Here is a 22,258-nt window from a genome sequence, read left to right as displayed (position 1 = left end):
TCCTTTTAGAAACTGCTTAGTTCAAGAAACTAACTTTTAAAATGACCAGTCAAGTTTTTTTGTACTGCACATTTCAGCAACATGGCAGTTCAAGGTGCTTTGCATCACAAAAATACAAAATCAGAACCAGTAAACATTTTGCCAAGTGCTGTTATTAAACATCAAATATGTTGGTCAATTTATTTATAGTGGTTCAAAAGAAACTCTTAAACATGTGGGTTTTAGTCTAGATTTAAAGGAGTTCAGTGTTTCTGCTGTATTGCAGTTTTCTGGAAGTTTGTTCTAGATTTGTGGTGCATAGAAGCTGAATGCTGCTTCTCCATGTTTCTGGTTATATTTGCTAAATTTAGTCCAGTGCCAGTATAAACTACTAGTTCCTATTGTAGTTGGAAAGATTGTTTGCAAAATAAAAGTTATTAAACTGCATTGTTTGTGCCTTTACTGACGGTTGAAGGTGGCCATTTTGGATTTTTGAGATTTTCGAAGCTTCGTTTTTGGGATTCTAAATTTAGTTTTTCATTTCTGCTTTAAGACTTAATAAAAAATGCTCTCTAACTTGCATCCTCAATATTTAAATGCAATGTTTCACCTTTATGTGACTCTTGGAGTTTTGCATTGAATGTATTTTAAAATTCAAGAAGACTTCCTTTTTAAACTGCAAAAACACAGAATCTTACCAGGTATTTTAGTTCATCCATCCATTTTCTATCACCCTTGTCCCTAATGGGGTCGGGAGATGCTGGTGCCTGTCTCCAGCTAATGCAACACAGAAACAGACAGGACACACAACCATTCACACACACACTCACACCTAGGGAGAATTTAGAGAGACCAATTAACCTGACATGTTTTTGGACTGTGGGAGGAAGCCGGAGAACCCAGAGAGAATCCACCATGCACAGGGAGAACATGCAAACTCCATGCAGAAAGACCCTGGTGCAAGGAATCGAACCCAGGACCATCTTGCTGCAAGGCACTTGAAATAGAATGAAACTAACTATGAAACTTTTTAGAAGGATATGAGCTTGTTTAAAGTAAATTCCTTTAATATTAAAGTATTAGTTCCCCTGGATTATTTCACTTATCAGGGATGTCCAAGTGAAATAATCTGCCAGTGGAACTAGAACTTTTTCATCAATATTAGAAAATTATTGACTTAAAACAAGCTCCCTTTTCTTGCTGAAAAGTTACTTGTAAATTTTGATATACATACTAAGGTAATTGTGCTAGAAAGACCAACATTTCTTAGGATTTTGTATTTTTTTTTTTTTTTTTTGCAGTGTAAAATATCAAATTCACCTAAAGGTGATGATAAATGCAGCATAAAAGGGTCATGGCTGCTCCTGAAGCAAATTCAGCACTCTGTATTTGAACATGGTGGCTGTTTTATGCAAATCAGTGGTGAGCTGGTCTGCAGCACACCGAAGCTGCAAATCCTCCCTGCAGTAAAAAACCCCATACCTTTAGGAATATTTACCAATCCTAAAGTACAACTGAATCCAGTGACATTTACAAAGTCCACTAATCATCTCAAACCCTGGGAATGGGAACTCTGGGCCATAAACAGGACTGAGTCATCACAGCTGATAAGATTTGGGTGAAACAAAAAGTACAATAGTGACGAAGCAAATTCAATAAACCTGATTAGAGAGCAGACAGGTGTTTCTCTGCCTTCAGTGGAAAACGAGGAGCATAAATTACCAGTTACCTCAAACCTAAAGCACTTTACTTTATCAAAGATAAATGATTTTTTTATGTGATATATTCTTTAATAATTGTAACTTTGGTTAACATTTACTGGTTTAGTTTCATCTGATGTGTGCAATAAAGAGAAATCATTAAAACAGAACCTGTTCAACAGCATAAAGCTAAAAAACCCCAACAGATTACGCTGAGAAACAAACTCACTGACGTCTGTCGGCCTTGAAAAGGTTATAAAATTATTTCCAAAGCTTTGGAACTCCAGCAAATAACAATGGGGGGCATTATCCACAAATACAGAAAGAATAGACAATCAATTCAGTAATAGTAACTGAGCAAAAGTGGCACACATGATTTTCACATAAATTAAAATCTTAATTATTAATAGTTTGTATTCAACTTTTGCAGTTATTCAGTTGAAATATTGACGGATACAGTCATTTATTTCCTGTATTTTTTTTATTTTACCTGGACGTTCTCTGAGATAAAATCTGGAAGGAAAACATGGAAGTGTAGTATATAAAACACAATAAATACATACAAATAAAACATTTAAAAAGTCACTTAAGTACAAAACCACGTAATACAGGAATAGAGGATAAAATCTGCATAAAGAATAGCAATCACACACGTCAGTTAGTTTTAAAAAAGGTGATCTATTGTGATTCTTTGAACAGGTTAGGATGGGTTTATGGTCTACACAAAACATGTTTGTTACATTTCTTTAAACAAAATCATTCTTAATGAGTCCGATCAGTTCTGTTTATTTCAGATTGAGCCGTTTTAGGATGTCTTCTCACTTTTAATCCTAATAAGCTGCTTGGCCACGCCCCAAAACTCAACATTTATATTCACACCAGAGAATGAGAATGAAACTGATGCGCAATTATACAACCATACATCTTTGAAAAGCAGAAGTAGAGCCTCCTGCACAACAAACAGAAACAGAGGAAGTGGTTTCTGGATGGCAAGTCAACAACAAAACTCCTGTCTTTTCCAGCAGCCATCATACAGCAGTAAAACCAACTGACCAAACATGCTGGAATTCTGCTTGGGTTGCTAGGTAACGTCGAAATGTAACTTAACAATGAGGAGATTTTTGAAGCTGTTAATTTTCTAGACACTAAAAAAAAACGTATTAACTTATTGCCCAAAAACAACTGGGCGTTTTTATAAGCAGTTGAGACACAAATTGGAGTAAACAAACGTGCCAGATATGAATTTTGCACAGGAGATTCAGTTTAAGGAACATTTATTTCAAATATCAGCAGATCTTTTTTGCTATGCTTGGTGCTCAGTAGGGGAACGGCACACAAAACAACACATTAAGCAGAATGGGTCCAGCCACATCTATCCATCAATGAGAGAAGCCCTCCCCTTAGCAACAGCTCCACCAATCCCGTCCTCGGATCCTCACCCCCCTCCATCTCACAGCAGTGATTAAGAGGTTGTGGGATGAAGGGCGTCCACAGAGCGACACCGTCCGCCGAGCTGCTGCTGTTCCTCCAGAGAGCAGCGAGGCCGCCGGCAGGGTCAGAGGGTTTGCGTTTCTGAACGCTGCTCCTCTCTGTTCCCCTCACACAATGGGCCTTTGAATCAAAATGGCTGCATTGGTCAGTGTGCCTCAGCCCACTCAAGTAAACTGGGTCAGCTGCACTGGTGACAGCTGGCCCCGCAGGGGATCCAGAGAGAGCAGTGGTTTCTTTTTAAGCTGAGCCGAATGAAACCACTGGAATAAATTGATGTTTTAATTTATCAAGAGTCCAGAAAGGATGTAAAAAAAAAACTGAAATTGAATCTGTTTGACCTGTTTATCTCCAAATTGTAGAAAAGATTAACAAAGAGGAGCATTAAAGTAATTTATTAGAAAGCTAGTACAGTTTTTGTTTGCTTTTGGTTGATGATATAATGGAGTTTTGTGTCCCATATGCATCCAAACACAATAAAAAACCACAGATTGCATCATAATAAAACAGCCTTGTTACTTTTAAAGCTAGAAGCATCTGAAAATGCCAGAAGAACAGGAACAGGAAGGTTAGATATCTAAATACCAGAACAGTTTCTTCAACTTCTTTGTCTTTTACTATTGCTTCTGATATTATGGAATAATCTTATCTAAAGCCTTCATTGATACAGTATTGTACAGATTGAGTTTTCCAACTTAATGTTTTGCGCCTGGCCATTTTCTTGTATTTTTCAGAAATTGAGTCTTTTTAAGCTTTTTCACAGAGTTTACCTATCAGCGTTTTTTAATAGATGGATGTTTCTTTGTTTTTATGCCACTCTATTCTAAATAATTAACGTTTTGGGCATTAAAAGGCTTCCACACTTAAAGGATGACCCTGTTCTTGTCAACACCTAGCCACTTTAAAATGTCTCAGGACGCTTGATCTGAGACTTTCATAGTTTTGACAAGGGTGAACAGACAATGGATGGATGGATGGATGGACATTTGGAGATGCTAACCAGCATCTCCTAGTTATACATATTAATCACACACAAAATTTGTAAATATAAATCATTAATGCAATTTGTAAGCCAAAATTTATTTCATCCAGATCATCAGAAAATATAAATTCATTCCACATAATAAATTAGTAAATGTGAATCATTTTTGCAGGTATTTGGTATATCAAAATATTTTTTTAGACACTTGGTAAACATTCATCAGTTTTTGCTATAAAATTAATTTTTGTTCACTCAACATTTGTAATATTATTACAAAATCCTAAATGTTTCGACCAATTATTTCATTCATTTCTACTTAATCGCTTTATCAAAGTTTGAGCGTTTAAAATCTACTCAATTGTATTAATTGTTGCCATAATTTTTAATGTAGATAATGGTCAAACCTTTCTGAGCATAGATTGTGTTTGAAAGCCTTTATTTTTGCTATGATTTTCCACTTACAGTTTATAAAACCCCTTTGCATCAATCTGATTATTAAATAACCAAATAGCACATTAAAGACAATAAACATATATTTGCTGTTGAGCTCATATTTTTATTTATTTGATCATTTTAATTGAAAATGTTGCTTATTTTTGTCAATATTATTCAATTACAGACCCTGCAATTAATTATATTAAACATTTTAATTAAGTCCCACTAAAACAAAAACCAAAACATGATATTTTGAAGAGGAATATTTTTGTGATATGAAGCTAATGTCCAAGGTCAGATGTTCTGCAGCAGAGTTGACCTCCCAGCAGGCCACATTCGACCTTTTAGAAACCTGAGAGCAAACGTTCAGTACATTCTGGATTTGCAAAGGAAAAGAGGAGGAGGTTTCATCATGCAGTACAGCTTAAAGTTCACTGGGTTTTTTATGTAATAAAATCTTCCCTAGTTACATTCGCCCTGCCTAAAAAGCAGGAGCCAGACGTTCAGATAAATTTGGAAGCTCTCAGGTGTTGCAACGTGTCTGGGGTTCAGTGTGCAACGTGACAAGACAGATCTTGGGACATGCTGGGGAGTCGTTAAGTGTTGAAAGACCTGAATGGGCCTTGCCAGGCATGATGAGGCTGCGTGACTGCAGACTTGGCAGGAGCGGGCGGTGTCTCCTGTCCTCCGCTCTGGCTGCGCCTCGGAGTTGCTCAACAGCCGTAAAACGGTGGATAACCGGGCAGAGCAGAGATTATCAGTTCACAGGGCAGGTCGTGTCTACGTTCCTCTTATCGGTGGACTGAGAAATGTTTTAACTGTGATGTTCCCTGAGCAAACAGCTGACTGCAAACCGGTTTGTTTTGATAGTGAGAGTTTACTGTGTGGGCACCTCTCAGAAAACCAACCAATCAAAGCAGAGAGAAACTGGGAAAATATTTACTGAACTTCAGGTTGACGTATAACTCCAATTGTTCTGCAGGAATGTTTTAAAAAAGCCTCAGTTTATAAATGCATGGAAAGTGACAGACATTCAAAGCAAAAACATAAAATCTTACCAAGTATTTATGGTCTAGTTTCTAGTACAAACATCTTGGTCCACTTCAAATAGGAGAAAACTGACTTACAAGTAACTTTTCAGCAAAATATAGGAGGTTGTTTTAAGTGAATGATTCCTTAATATTAATGAGTACTAGATATAAGTTAAAAAACAAAAATTTCCCATCTTATAACTTATAATATAAACTTATAATATGGAAAAAATATCTTGTTCTACTGGCAGGTTAATGTAACTAATGCTTTTTCATCAATATAAAGGAATTATTTACTTAAAACAAACTATTTTTTCTTACTAAAACGTTGCTTGTAAGTTAGTTTAGTCTTATTTCAAGCGTATTAAGATATTTGTCCTACAAACTAGACCAAAAATACTTGGTAAAAGATTTATTTATATATATTTTAAAAAGCGTGATTTATCTGATCAGTACTTGCATTAAACTGGAGTTGGTGCTTTTACTGTAGGTAAAAGCAATAATCATCAGATGACCTGGTGCTAAATCACTGCTGTGCAGGTTTTATTGTTTCAGGAGGTTAAATTACAACTAAGATTCATATTTTACACCCATTTTATATACTTTATCAAAATCCAGTCAGATAAGAACGTAAACGATAACCTAATTTTAATTATTCTGTTCTCCATATGGTTTATGTTTTGTGGTTTTTACTTGGAATGCATTGACTTGAGAATCAATGCTGCCATAACTGACATTTACCAATATACAGTATATTATGAATATTTCCCCACCCTATAAATTCCGTGACCAAAGCTCATTCAGACAGTTCACACACAACTGATTTTTATTTATTTTTTATTTTTGCCCGTATCCGGCTTTCTCATTGCAGTCTTAAAATCCCAATTCCCACATTTTAACCCAAAACAAAATCAGATTTCTGCCGCTTATTGTGACACTAAATTTTATAGATATCAGATAGTTTTCAAAGTCTGCTGTCAGAATAGTCGTGCCGCATTTTATCTAACTTTTACGTCATCTAAAAGTTAGATAAAACCTTTTAATCTAACTTCTGAGGTTATGAGGAGGTTATGTCTGCATTTATGAGGACGTGCGTCATAATTCTGCATCAGAGGAAAACAGACGCGATAAATAGACGTAATGGCTAAAGCTAGCGACACACTTTAGCTTCCTTTGTGTTGTTATGATCTTGTGTCAATAATGTCGGTTCCGATTGCTAAACAACTTGAAAACTGATCCGCAGAAGGCAGCGTCCATTAATGCACCGCAGTGTGACGTCTACGTTCTTCTTCTGCGCATGCGGGTCGTCAACCGTTAGCCGTTAATCAAACGGCTACGAAACAGAAGTTGGATTTCAGGGGGAAAAAATGTCTGAATTATACGGAAGTTTTTAGATTCAAGAGCTTGTAAATAAACTTTTTTAAGTCGTTATGACGAGAAAACTTTGCTGTTATAACAAGACAGGTTTCATCCATCGTTTTAATGAGAAATCTTGCTAAAATTAGCATTTTTCTTTAACAATATATAAAAATACTCTGACGGATTACGACTTGTTAAAAGACAACAAAGGTTTCGCTATGACTTTCATTCTGCTCCCCGTTTCTGCTAGACAACCCAAGAGATGTTGCCTTTTTACTGTTCTTATTTAGTAGGGATTTATTATATTTTAATGTAATATAAAAAAAAAGTTTTTTAATCTGGCTAAAACAAGAACGTTTTCTCGTTTAAACAAGACCCTGCTCCTGAATTTATTCCCAAAATTAGGTAATTAAACAATGTCAAATTTATTTATTAAACGCAAACGTATTGAATTGAGCATCAAGATGCCATTTTGTTGGGGACAAGCAATTAAAAAGTTTTTTTTCTTAGAGTTTCTAACCCTTTTAGAATAAAACATTCCTATGTGAATGGGACATGAGGATGCTTTGGCAATTACATTTCCTCCGTAACAAAAAATCCCAAACCATGATTTTCCCACCTCGGTTCTGAAACGTTTATTAAGCAGCCAAATAAGAGCTAGCCTAAAGGTTAGCAGTCAGTGAGCTGCTCTTTGCAGGTTTTCCTGCAGGTTTCAACTTGGTCTGAAGGCAGCAGTTGCTTGGAATTAAAACAAATTTGCTGTTGTGTAATGGGATGCACGCTGCTTCTTGTGCAGCAGGGTCGGTGTTGCCAGGCGTCGCTGTTACGTAAAATCTTCCCATGTGAAGCGCGCGGCTCGGATAGAAAGCGCTTCCTTGTGCTGTAGACATAATGTGAACCAACATGCAGGCTGATGTCATTAGCATTTGTGTTTGGCATCTTTCTGGCTGCACAAGAGCCGCTTGGTTGCAGGAAACGTGCAAGGAGACAAAGCTTCTCTGTAGAGAGATTATCCTCACAAGTTACAGGATCTCTCCTGTAAAACACGATAAGTTAAGTTTTCAGAAAATGTAAACAAACTTTACTGAGAAGAGCAGAACATGTTCATGGAAGTGAAACGACCTCGCCGTGTTTGTTTACTTTCATGATGAACTTTGAATTGCGTTTGAAAGTATTTTTGGCTCTAATCGATCCCATAATGTGTTTTCAGTAACAGACTACAGAGCGACTTGGCAGTAAAGAAGTTTTTTTTTCTCTGCATGAAGGACGGGGCACCCGGTCACGTTATCACATTATGTAATAAACTGTGTTTTAGAGTTTATTACAGTCATATTTAGTAGAAAATGTACATGTTTCTGTCTTTGTCTCATTATACAGCAACTTTGTAACAATTCAGGTTCTTTGTGAGGGTTTTGAATTTATTTAACCTGTTTTTGACTCCTTTTATTATTTTACGATTGTTTTATTTTTACAAGTGCGGATATTTTACTTCAACATTGCAGAAGAAAGGCTTAAAAGTATCGACAAAGCTTCATTTATCTGATAATTAAAGGTTTTACAGAGGAATAAAATATTCTCAACATGTATAGTTATTTTATGGTGTTCCACAGGGCTCTGTACTTAGATGCCATTTGCTCACCTGAACATGCAGATCTGTGTTTTTCTTCTGTTGAACTCTAATAAAACATTAAAAAAACAACCATGCACATTAACACTGACATCTAAGGGCAATTTTAGTAATTAATTAACCTAGCAGTCATGTTCTTGGACTTTGGGAGGAAGATAGAGTACGTGGAGATAACCTGTACATGCTACCGTGCTACAAACCGGGCAGCGCTAATCAGGAGCTAATAATATAAGATATATACAGTTTAAACCAGACATTTACATTCTCTATAAATAACCATTTTGTTGATTTCAGGATCTCGATTCATAGACAATAATTTTAGATCTTTTGACATGTTTTGCACATTAGAGATTAGATTTTTGTGCCTTAATTGTAAGTTTTAGCAGCTTCTGTTGGTTTTTATAGATTGTTTTTGCTTTTTGTTGCTTATTTTGTGGTTCTTAGTGATTCATTTGTTTGTATCTTTATATGGTTTGTTTCTGTGAATCTTTTAAGGATCAACCCTGTAAAATAACAAAAACTCACAAAGTATCTTTAGTGTAGTTTCTACCGCAAATGTTTTGGTACACTTGAAAGAAGACAAAACTAGCATACAAGTAACCTTTCTACAAGAAATAGCAGCTTGTTTTCAGTCAATATTTCCTTAATATTGATTTAAAAGTGTAATAGTTCCACTGGCATTTTATTTCACTTATAACCAGAACTTTTTCTTCAAATTAAATAATTATTTACTGATAAGAAGCTGCTAATTCTTGCTGAAAAGTTTCTTGTAAATAGGTTTTGCCTTATTTCAAGTGTAATAAGATATTTGCACTAGGAACTTTACCAAAAATACTTGGTAATATTTCATGTTTTTGCAGAGTACATCTCTTTATTTTCTTTCCTATCTAACTGTTCACAGGCTTCATGTTTAATTTAGCATTTGCATGTTAATTAAGAACACAGTATCAGGGAAATGTGATAAACTACCTTTGATAATGGTAAGAGACGTTTGTGGTGCATTTTGCATGTGAGTTTACTGAAGTGCAGCGCGTCCTGCTGCAGGGAAACTTTCAGCTCCTGGTTCTGGGAACTGTTTTAACTCTTGTTATCAGTGTGACATTTGAGCCAGGCCTCCACATAAACATCTGAAACTGTCAGCTCGACAAATCTGGTTTCAGACGAAAGCTGCTGGCCAGTCCTTCAGTCCCAGCCTGTTGTGTTGTCAGCAAGAAGGTGCAGCTGTGCAGCCAGGAACACAACGTTCCCCGTTGGGCAGAGGATTTCCCACAGAACCGCTGCAACAAAACACCCAAGAGTTGATTATAAACACAAATACTCAATAATTCTTTGCTGCCAATGCTATGTTATGTTTTCAGACACTTGGTCAAGGCTGAACTTGCAGCCCTGATAGTTGGCTTTGAAGCAGAACGGTTATTAGTGTGATCCTGCTACGTGCAGCGCATACAGGACCAGACGAGGTTATGTAAGAGGAAAACCAGGGAGGGTGTGGAGTCCAGCTGGAGCTGCTTACAGCCTGACACAGCGTATCTCTGAGAGTGAACAATCCTCTCAGCTGTGCAGCCTCTGCACCCTTAAACCAGCCGCTGTGTTCAGCTAATGCAGGTCAGCACAAACTCCAGCCATGCATACGCGCAACAAGAAGATGCATTTCAAGCAGAGATGGGTAGAGTACCCAAAAATGTATTCAAGTAAGAGTAGAACTACTTCAACATATGTTTACTGAAGTAAAAGTGAAAAGCAGCCATCCATGAAATTACTCAAGTAAGAGTAAAAATGGAAAGGCTGCTCAAGGCTTCACATTTTGCATGTTTTGTAAATCAATTTGGGTCTCAGCTGCTTCTAAAAACAGAACAAACACTTAAAAAAACACATGGATGTTTTTTGGCAATAAATTAAAGTTTTTTGATGTCTAGAAATGTAACAAATTCAAAAATTTCAGGATAGTTGTCACTTTCCACAGGCACTGCGCTGTTTCCTAGCAACCCCTTCAGAGTTCCGTCCGTTACCCAGCAACCCTAGGAGCCTGTTACCTAGCAACCAAAGCAGAGCTCCAACACTTTAGGTCAGTTAGTTTCACCGCTATATGCGCTGTACAGAGGAGGATAGAGTATCCAAAAGTTGTACTCAAGCAAGAACAGCACTTCTTACAAAATATAAATTTATGTAGAAATTTTTGATATTTTAAAATGGATGTAAGAGCAAAAGTGTCAAAGCCGACAACTAAAAATGCGTTTTAAGAGTTTTTAATATGAGGCTATAATGGGGAGTAAAAGTACTCCTAAAAGTAAACTTACTTAAATGTAACTAGTTATTACCCAACTGATTTTAAGATTAATCATGTATCAGATATTAGTTTCACAGCAGCTTGTGGAGAAAAGAAGCTCAGATGTCAGAAGTACAGAAACCTTATCGACCAAATGTTCCTGAAACAGTTGATAAACTTTGAGTTTTTTGCAGCTTTTTAGCTTCTGAGCCACAAAGAAACAGTTGCTTTTGCAGGTTAAAGCATTAGAGACACAGAAATGTGTTTTTTTTGTTCCTTAGAAGTGGGAGGATGAACCAAAGGTCCGGTGTTTGCTCTAATTATCAGGTAAGTGGTGATTACAATCAGAGCCTCCATCCGGGGAGATAAGAGAGTCTCAGTCAGTCCATCTCTGCTGCATCTAATTGGGACTAAAGGTCTGGAGCTGCTGGAAGCTGCAAGGCAGACGCCACCGACTGCAGGAGAAAAACAGCCTGAAACATCGCAGACTGCAAAAACACTAAACACTAAACATGTTTACCAAGGTTTTATGGTCCAGTTTCTAGTGAAAACATCTTAGCTCACCTGAAATAAGACAAAACATATAATTCACTTTTCAGTTAAATATAGGAGCTTGTTTTGAGTCAATAATTCCTTAATATTAATGAAAAAGTTCTAGTTCCTCTGGCAGATTATTTCACTTAAAACAAAACATTTTTCTTATGTTACTAGTGAAATAATCTGCTAGTAGAACTAGAGCTTTTTTATCAATATTAAGAAATTACTGACCTTAAATAAGCTCATATTTCTTACTGAAAAGTTACTTGTAAGTTAGTTTTATTTTATTTTATTTCAAATGTACCAAGATATTTGCACTTGAAACTAAACCAAAAATACTTGGTAAGATTTTATGTTTTTCCATACTAAACAAAATTGGTAGAACATCATTATTTAAATGTTATTTTATGAAGTTAAACTCTTTAATGTTTGGTGCTTTTTATGGATTTACTAATAGAAAAAAAAGAAAGAAAGCTTTGCTTTTTAAAGGAAAACACTGAGAAATGATGGCGTACTCAAAGTCTGAGTGTTGGTGTCTGTATAAACAACGTTCTCAGTTAATCCGCTGCAGCTCATGTGCGAAGGATAAACATCTCCTAGTTTAGAATCAGAGTCTGTCCAGCATCATCAGATGTGTTTATAATATCAACGTAGCGGCACGTGCAGAGCGCCTGGACGGAGAGCCGCATGCAGGGTGAAGCTCATGTCTGCAGCAGGTCAGTGCATGATGGAGCTCCTGTCTTCCTCTGATGTTAAATTTAGCCTGGAAGTCAGGGAGACTCTGCATTTAACCCTATTAGATGTCCTCATGTTGGCACAAACAAAAGATATCAAACGCTGCTGCTGGGTCAGAAACAGACACACAGTGTGCTGGAAAACTATTAAACCCTCCAACCTTTTAACGTTTTGTTGCCTCATAAATCAAAATTTAAAGGTACTGTACCTCACTATGCCTCCTTGAAAGCAGGTTGGGATGGTTTATGGGCAAAACAAAACATGTTCATTACATTTTTTAACAAAATCATTCTTAGATAATGAGATTTTAGTCTGGTCAGTTCTGACTACTTTGAGCTCCTTTCAGGCTGAGCTGCTTTAGACTTCTGTCACTTTTATGCAAATAAGCTGCTGCTGGCCACGCCCCCAACTCAACATTTACACTTTATACACATAAAAATTATACATCTTTTATTCTGAGTTAGACTCAAAAGCATTAGTGGAGCCTCCTGCATAACCAACAACAATACAGCAAGTAGTTTGTAGATTGTAAGTCAACAAAAAACTCATATTTTCCAGCAGCCATTATACAGCGCATACAGATGTAAAACCAGCTGCCCAAACCTGCTGGAGCTCAGCTTGGATTGCTAGGTAACTGGATTTTGGTTGGCTGGGGTTGCTAGGTAACAGTGCAGTGTACGTCGAATATGAATTCAAAATTGGGAGGTTTTTGAAACAGCTCGTTTTCCAGATATAAAAGAACCCCATTAATTTATTGTAAAAAAAAATAAAAAAAAGCAAAAAGGCTGTATAGGTTTTTTTAAGCATTTGGGTTTTTTAAAAGTATAGAGACACAAATGGAAGTACAAAAACTTTATAAATAAAAAAACACCAGCCGTTATTGGCAATAAGTTAAGGATTTTTGGTTTTTGGAAAATGAGCCATTTCAAAAATCTTCTGACTGTTAAATCACAATGAAAGGGCACTGAGCTGTTACCTAGCAACCAAAGCTTCAGGTTGTTTGGTCAGCTGGTTTTACCACTGTGTGCGCAGTTCAATGGCTGCTGGAAAAGACAAGTGTTTTGTTGTTGACTTACCATCCAGAAACCACCTGCTGCATTCTTGTCGGTTGTGCAGGAGGCTCCACTTCTGCTTTTCAAAGACGTGTGGTTGCATAATTATGGATCAATTTGCAGCCATTTTCATGTGTGAGTGTAAATGGTGAGTTGAGGTTGTGGCCAGCAGCAGCTTATGTGAATTTAAAGTGACAGAGAAACAGCTCAATCTGAACTGATCAGACTAAAATCTCTTTATCTAAGAATGATTTATGAATGAACATGTTTGGTATCATTTATATAAACACCCTGTTCAAGGAGGCATAATAGAAGAAGATGTGGACGAAGGCAGGAAGTCTTCAAAATGTCTGTCCATTCAGTCCAGCTGACTTTGATCTATTCTGCAAAACATAAAATACAACAGCAGGTAAGATGGCTTCCAAAAAGCTTTGATTTAACATTTTTTAAATTATTGCTTTAAAACTTTTAATTGCAAAATAATATACTGTGCATAATTGTCATGCAATTAACATTTGAATAGTTATGCACAACAGTAGTGCATAATTGCAATGTAATTTTGCAATTATTATGTGTTTTTTTTATGTATTCACAACACTCTTACAGGTTCTTTATCGGTTTTTAGGGAAAATTCAGACTGAAAGATTTAATTTCAACAGAAGAAGCAACAAGTCGAGGCTTGTCGAGATTTCAGTGAGACCAGAGAGAAAAGGAAGCCTCCAGCTTTAAATTTATATGCAGGAGAAGTCGGCAGGACTTCCTCAATCTGTGCACCGCCTCGTTTTTTTGTTGCTTTCATAAAGGACTCTTACATAACGCGCTCAAGGAGCCGTTAACAAAGACAACGTGCGTCCTCGGTGAACTCCTTCGGCTCGATCGTTTCCTCAAAACTCCCACGAGAATCCAGACCAAGAAGAAAAGCAGCTGAATTAAAACTCCCAGCCTGGATCTCTTTCTCTCTTTTGCTGATTTTGAAGAGAATGTTGCATTTAAATACACAAAAGAGCCTCAAATGTCCCTGAACTTTCGCAGATTTAAGAAAGCGGCTTTGTTGGGTTTGTTGCAAACGAATTGCAACAGATATAACTTTCAGTTCAGCAGCAAAAAGAACGGCTTGTCTCGCCTGTCTGGCTGGAGCGTGACAAAAACTTTAACCAAAAATTATGTTGCAATAGAGGCAAAATGGCATACAGAGGTGATGAGTTTATGCAGTTTTAGAAGTAATTTCTGCCTGAAAAATAGATCAAATAAATCAAAAATACCTTATTATCAGAGTGAAATGCAAACTTTTATTGCCTCTGTAAAGGTCAAATATCAAGTAATGGTTTATAGTGTCAGCACCATGCCAGGTGTTTCCCTGCCTAATTTGTAAGTGATAAAGAATGTAGGAAATTTTACATTTTTTGAGCCTCGTCAAGTTTTTTTTTTACAAAATAAAAATTTAAAAACACAACTAAAATTCTTGTCAAAAAACGAAAGAATACCTCAAACTTTTTGACAAAAATTCAACAAATTAGGACTGAATCAGTTGAAGCAAATTTATGCCACAAAAGTTTTAGTGACAAATGGATCAAGCTTTTAAACTTTATTTTTAAAAAACTTAAATAAAAATTTTTTTTTTAACATAGTTTGTAAAATTGTCACAATCTTGTACCGGCATGAGAAAAATAATTAGTGAAAACATCAATCTCCATCTAATTGCCGAGCTACTGTTATTGCCATCTGAGGAAATGTTGCACTCCCAGTTAAAAACAACCAATCAGAGCAAGGAGGCGGGCCTAAGTGCTGTCAATTAACTCACGTACTCGCTGCTAAATGTGCTAACAGCAAAGAAACAACTTACCGTTGCCCGCTGTCATCGGTGGTCATGCTAACTAGCATTAGCATTCAGGACAAGCTCTGCTGACAGGAAGAAGAATCAGCTCTAAGACCCGCCTCCTGGCTCTGATTGGTTGTTTCTAGTTAGCAGCAGGAGAAGGCAGAGGGAGCCAGACGTTCATAGATTATCTGTCTCATAACTTATTGTCACAACATGGTGACTGTTTCAAGAAACATTTAAATATATATATATATATATATATATATATAAAGTGAAAGTTAAATCTGCAGAATGCTTTAACCAAATGTATTTTTTACTTCACAAAAAGGAATCTGGTCAAATAAAATGGCTGTAGGACTCTTTGGTCATGACATTTACCCTGTTTATTATCAAAATAAATAATTGTGGTCAGCATAAAATCCATAAAAAGCAACTAACAAAAAGAATAATCATGGGGAAAAGTAATCCAAATATTATCGTGATGGTTTCAAAAGTTTTTATTCAAATAATATTGAGAGAAAGTTGTTATTTTCCATCATGTTACCTTATATGGACTAAGCCTTCCTGCTATTCTTCGGTGTTTTATATCAGTCTGTCGGTGGGGTTGAGCAGACTTGCCCTCATTTTCCTCCAATCAGAGGCCGCTGCCTGTCCGTGCGGACCAATCAGGGGACAGGCTCGGCGGAGGCTCGGCGAGAGGGGGGAGGACCTGCGGGGTCCCGGCTGGATGTTTGACGGCCCCAGATTTACAGAGACCCAGACATGAAACCGAACCCTGGCCTGAGAACAGACCAGATGAGTTATGATGGGAGGAAAAAACCTGCTAAATCTGAACTTCTCAGCGTTTTCCCCAAAGTATCTGATCTTCCGTTGTCAATAAAGCTGATCAAACGGAACAGGGCGAACTGGTCGCAGCCTGAACTGCAGTAACCTCCCGGCAGGCGGGACCATCTGGACCCGGAGGCCCTGCCAGGGGCGGCGGCTGGCATCGCTGCCCCGCTCCGGTCACACTGGGACGCATATGGCGGACATACTGGTGGCAGAGCATGAATCATCCCATTTAAACCAGAGAAACTCCAGTAAAACCAGCTCAAACCTGCTTCTAATGCGATTTAAATGCTTTGATATGAGTTTCAAGTTTGTTTATTAAAAGTAGGTAGTAACTAGATACTTTTACTTAGTTACATGTACTCGAATAACGTTTTGGAAAAAAATTGGAGTGGTTTTGCTACATTATACTTTTACTGCTATTATGACGTATTGTTACTTTTGTTTGAGTAAACTTATTAAGATACCTTTACTTTTAATAATACTTAATTACTTTTACTTGAGTAATATTTTTATGAAGTATCACTAGTTTTACACAATATCATTAAGATACATTTACTTTTAACAATACTAAATTTGAGTAATATTGTTACTATGAAGTATTGCAGTTTACATGAGTAATATGATACTTTGACTTGTAATAATTACTTTTAATTGTGTATTATTAAACTTTCTTCTGCCTTAATTTATTTTGAAATAATTTATTTGTATATATTTAATAAAATGACTTCGTACACAACTTTATTTTTTCTCTCCATCTGATGACATCATTGTACAATCTTAAATCAGCTATAATCAGTTACATTTGAACCTTTTTAACTTTTCCCTGAGTTAAATCTCGTCTCTTCCTTGTGTCTGAACTGCAGCTGTCCGGCATAAAATTCAGATTTAATGTGTTTTATCAGATGATCCCAGAATGAGGTTTTATTGCAGATGCGCAGCCGCGTGTAGCAGTGACGTAACACCGATAAAACAGGATTGTTCAGGTCTTCAGTGAACTGAACTGCTGTCTGTGGCGCCCTCTAGTGGATCGCATCGGTCACAAGTTTTCAGCTTCAATCTGAACATGAGCGAATCGATCAATTGTCAATCGTGATGAATCGATCAATTGTCAACTTAGTAATTGATTAGACATTAAAGTAGGCAATTTGTTGAAAGAACAAAGTATTCAGAGCAGTAATTAATAATATATCTACATTTTGCATTTTCACTAAAATAAATCACTTTTGGTATATATTTTTGACCCAGATCTCATTAAGTTGCAGTTTTAGTTTCACATAATTCAAATCTGTAAAGGAAAAAATAAATCTATTATTTTGCTATGCAATTATTAACCAGTTAATAAAAAAATGAAATCAACAGATGTGTACAGTGTATTCCTGTTATACTTTTACTTGTAATAATAGTTAAAAGTATCATTAAATATACTTTAAATAATAGTATATTAAAATTTCAGCCCTCTCTGTCAAGTTGAGTGGAAAGGGCTGAACTTTTCACATGTTGGTATAAAATTTATTTTTTAGCTGCAGTTGCTGTATTATTGAATTTTACCTTTTGCATTCATTTCATTTTTTTAAATATATAAATAAGCTTCAGCGGTTAAATGAAAAATCTGCAAAATTTGTTAATTTTTAATCAAATTACTCAATTAATTGTCAGTAAATTGATAAAACACTATAATTATTAGCTGTATCCCTAAGTTGAACAACCCACTAATAACAAAAACAGAGACCAACTATGATTCACAATCATGCTTTATTCTGCTTGATTTCTTAAAAAAAGAATCAAATAAAATCCTCTTCCAGGACCTCCTTCAGTCTAGCTGCGTCCCATTTCCCCTCAGCTAAACTAAACTTTTCTTTACACCTTAAATATCTTTTATTAGTTTGTGACGTCAAAGCAAAAAAAAAGAAAGAAAGAAAGAAACTTCGTTGATTGTCAACACAAAACTCTATTTTTAGCACCAGTACAATAAAACTGTACTTTAGCTGTTTCTGAAACACTGGTTCTGAAGGAGGGAGAGTAATCTCAGAGTAAAGGGATCCTTAGTGAGAACATTTCAGAACGAAGCACCAACCATGGAGGGTCTCTCCTCACACACCGGCTCCTCAGATACACAACAGTTCAAATATATTAATGACTATTAAATTAAGCACAACAAACAGTGGAGCTCCAACACAAAGAACTCTGGGATCTGGAAACACTGTGGGGGTTTGGGTCGGGTCCGACCCAAACGGGTCATGGCTGCAGTCTGTCGGGCGGGCGTCTCTGGACCTCCATGGTTCTGTAACAGTTCATGATGAATGGAGAACGTCTGCCTGGTTCTGTAAACAAACTCTCAACGTGGCGGTTCATGATGTCGTTCGATGATGTCGTTCAATTCATGACGGTCTGTCTGTCCATGATGGCGACCGAGTGGAGCGAAGCGGAAATGTGTCTCACTATGTGCCACGGTTTCTTCTCTCCCTTGAGTCCTTCAAAATAAAAGTCTCGGGTCGTCTCCTAAACGCTAAACTGAAAGACCGGAAAAATTAGCCGGCTCGTCGCGACGGCAACTCATTTATGTAACCAAATATGTTCACCCTGATATACATTTACACAACCATGTACACACGGATCAGTAAAAAAGTTTCTTGTGTATTCAAATATACCTAAAGATAAGAACCTGAAAGCTGCTTTCCTGCATTGACCACTCCTGTGTGTGAGGTCAAAGGTCAAGGGTCAGGGTTGTCGCGGGGGTCAGTCCCGCCGGACGGAGAGGCTTCCTGCTGTCTCCATGGAAACGCGGGGCGGACGGGGGGGCTATCGGCTCCGACACTTGGCTGTGGGCAGCGGCGTCTCCTCCTCTTCCTCGTCTTCCTCCGGTAAGATGTGAACGGACGAGCCCAGCAGTCTCTGCAGCTCCGGCACGCAGCACACCAGCTCCACCGGGCCCTCTTCGTCCTCCTCCTCCTCATCATCGTCACCGCCGCCGCCGCGTTTCCGGGGGAAGCCGACCTGGCTGACGGAGACCTGCCTCCAGAGCTCAGCTTGGGACAAACTCACGACCTCAAAGTGCGGGTAACGGGCCCGGAAGATCCGCGCCGACATCTTCAGCCGCTTCAGGACGTCCGTCAGCAGGAACCAGTTACAGAAGCTGCCAGGGAGGAAGAACAAAAGAAAAAACGCCTCGTCAGCCAAGAGCCATTTTTACTACCGCATGTCTGTAACAGGATTTATTTTAAAATGTTGAAGATGTGAAGTTTGTCAAAACCTGTTTATTAATTCTTTGAATTCATTTTGTTTAGTGAAGAAGTTGTTTCTTCAGACATTAGCCGAGTCCGAATTCAGTCTGCATCCTTTGAAGAACCCGATCTACGTAGACCCAGTTCTTCCTCTTATCCTTTGTGGTGTAAGTTTAACAGACTTACTGGGTGATTTTTATTTTTATTTGATCTCTTTTCAGGTTGTTATGTTGTTTTCATTGCTTCATATGTAAAGCGGTTTGTGTTGCTGTGGTTCTGTACGAAAGGTCATTGATTAATTAATGAATTGATTGATTGGTTTCAGATATTTAAACATTGTGAAGGCTGCCCATCCACGGACTGTGAGGAACAATGTTACACATTTCAGACTATGGAATAAAGGCTGGAAATAAACATGTTTTTAAATTATCCAGACTCTGAATGTAGATTAAAAACCTTCCACGGGTTTTCAGTTCTCTTCATTGCTTTGTCTCGGTAACGTCGTTTTGAACTCACCCCTGTGTCAGTGAAACCTGAACATGGTAGCAGGGTAAAAGCGGCTCAGACGAGAACTCAAACACGAGACAGTCTTTGTCTGAGTCCCTCTCCGGCTTCACGTCTCCGTTCTCCGCCTCCGGCTCCTGGTTCTCCTCAGACAGTAGGAAGTCCCAGCACGGCTCCTGGTCCGTTTCTGCACAGCAGGGTCAACAGAGGTCACAGGAAATAGAGACGATATCCAGCTGGCTGCAAAACACGAGGTCTGGATGCCCCCTAGTGGTCAGTCCGACCTCAGCCAATCACAGTGTTTATTAAAAGGAAATGCTAAGCCCTCACAGCTACATGCAGAGGAAAAATACAACAGAACAAATCACCCTAAAAAAAAAATCACAAATTTTATATTAAAAACCGAATCCCAGTTAGATTTGAGGGTCTTAAAAATAATCATGATTTTAACATGCAACCTAAAGACCAAAAGCTGTTGTAAAAGTTTAGTCTACAAGTAAACAAACAAGCAGGTGTGAGGATAAGCAGCCTGGACACAAACCGAGAAATTAGAGGAGGAGAACATAATGTTAAAATTAAATAATGAATTACTGGATTAAAGGGCAACAACATCTGTCAAAGTGCAGATAAAAATGGTGAGGAGCAACTCAAACTTTACTCCATATGACATAAATTATGGATGGATGTTGATATTATTAGTGAAGTTATTTCTGTCTCCTGGGGCTGAAAAAGTTTCATATCAGTTGATATCAATAATCATTGATTCCTTTTTTTATTTTAAATATCTGAAATACTGCCACTCTGGTAGAATATTTTACTTTATTTTACTTTTCACTCCATGCTGTTGTTTTTTTTTATTTTAGTTGAGCAGCTAAAGCCTTTCTTCTGCCTACATCTCCCAGAATGCTGTGCAGTTCTGGATCAGAGTGAATATTCTAAATATTGAATATTCTATCAGATGGATTAACTATTGATATTGATCGTGTGTTTATTGTGATATGAATTGTTATGGATTTATTATCCAGTCCGAATGTTTCCTGGTATGAACACTTCAGTCGACTTTCCTCAAAGCCTGAAATAAAATCCCCAATATAAGAAAGAACAGATAATAAAAATTTTTCTAACTGACTTTGTAAATGATAAACATGAGCTTCATTTGCAGCCAGATCTGTGAAGAGGTTTCTTACCGAACAGCGAGCTGCTGTAGAAATCCCAGGGTAAACTGGAATCCTTTTCACCGCGGCCTTCCAGGTCAGAACAATACTCTTGAAAATAAAGTAATAAAGTATACTGCATCAATACTCAGTGACAGTTTGAACATCAACAGATAGAAAGAAGCTGAGGGGAGTTCTGCAGGTTTCACCAACTCAAATGTAAGACTTTTAAAGACCTTCTTAAGGGCATTATGAATAAAACTTAGAAAATGTATCCCAACAGAAGTGTGCAGAATATCTCGTATTTTGTGAGGCCAAACTTGTTTTTGCACAAGATGCAGCTAGCATCATACGGATTAGCAACAGAAGTGATCCAATGGAGAAGCAAAATGTCGCCCAGCAAATTGGCTAGAAATTTTAATTGACCCATGACAGATGCAAAAAACCTAGCAAGCTAGCGAGGGTATATTAGCAGCTAGTTAGCAGTAGCCTCAATTGCCTCAAATCACAGAACAGAATGAAGATGTTTGAGTGCAACTCTAAATTTTGCCTGACAGAAAAGTCCTGCAAATTCTTTAGTTTTGTAAATGACACAGAATATACAAGATTAGATTGTTCTGCCATGACATAATTTAAGACCTGTGATTTAAAGCTAACTTACTTTTTTTTTTTTAAAAATCAGACATTTCAAGGCCTTAAATTTCTGAAACACAAATTTAAGGACACCTGGACACCTGATCATGTCGTTATTGCGACATTCACCGCCACAATTAGATACAGCATGTCTTCCTCTGGATCATAACAGAATTTTAAATTTGAAATATAACAAAAAAAATCTGGGTTGACCAGTGAAAAACACAGAATCTGGATTTTGTGCACACTGCATCCTCAGAGCACCAGATTAAGATTATTAAACAGAAAGACATTTTAAGAGATGCAGCTGAATGCTGAACTGAAAACGCTGCATCAGCTGTTGCTTCTGATGAACTGATAAAAATGCTGACAGTGTTTCAGAAACCTGCTATAAAACAATATTCTCATATTTCTGGGATTTCACAAATAAGAATATGTTTTCATGTAACAGTTTAGTCTGACGAAGGAAAAAAAAATGTCTTCTTACAGCATGTAGATGGGCCTGTTTTGAACTGTGTGTATAATTATTCATCTTTAATGGTTGCTGTGAAGATATTTTTCTGTAAATCCTGGATGAATAAGGCTAGCGATCCAGAAACAAACAAAAACAACTGAGTCATCTCTGCTTTTTATAAAGTCGGCTCGTCTGTTCCTGATTGGTTACTTCGTCACTATAATCACCGCTTGTCATGTTCGGCATCGGGGCGGCTGCAGAGTCCCAGCAGCAGGACGAGCAGCGCGTTTGACAACAGTTATTGTCCTGCTCTGAAGGAGACGCTGGACCCAACAGCAGATGTTAATCCGCCTCGCCGTGCCAAATGAGAAGTGGGCACCGTGTTTATTAATGTGTTGACACTTTCACTCTTGGAAAACACATCATCAATTATTCACGTTTTGTTTACTTT

The 22,258-nt window shown here is 37.4% G+C and overlaps 1 protein-coding gene across 7 annotated transcripts in view; it reads right to left on the bottom strand.

The window, feature by feature from the left end:
• Positions 1-17,574: 17,574 nt before the first annotated feature.
• bcorl1 (BCL6 corepressor-like 1) overlaps positions 17,575-22,258 on the bottom strand; it is a 44,088-nt gene continuing 39,404 nt past the window's right edge. For all 7 annotated transcript variants that reach the window (XM_028008288.1, XM_028008290.1, XM_028008287.1 and 4 more), the window contains 3 exons: positions 20,754-20,831; positions 19,579-19,753; positions 17,575-18,974 (listed from right to left, as the gene is read on the bottom strand). In XM_028008288.1, coding sequence (XP_027864089.1) covers positions 18,641-18,974; positions 19,579-19,753; positions 20,754-20,831 — 587 coding nt within the window. In that variant the 3' untranslated portion in view covers positions 17,575-18,640. The remainder of the gene's footprint in view (positions 18,975-19,578; positions 19,754-20,753; positions 20,832-22,258) is intronic.

This window comes from Xiphophorus couchianus, chromosome 23, assembly GCF_001444195.1.
Source record: "Xiphophorus couchianus chromosome 23, X_couchianus-1.0, whole genome shotgun sequence".
NCBI lineage: Eukaryota > Metazoa > Chordata > Actinopteri > Cyprinodontiformes > Poeciliidae > Xiphophorus > Xiphophorus couchianus.
This window is presented reverse-complemented; position numbering and strand designations above follow the sequence as displayed.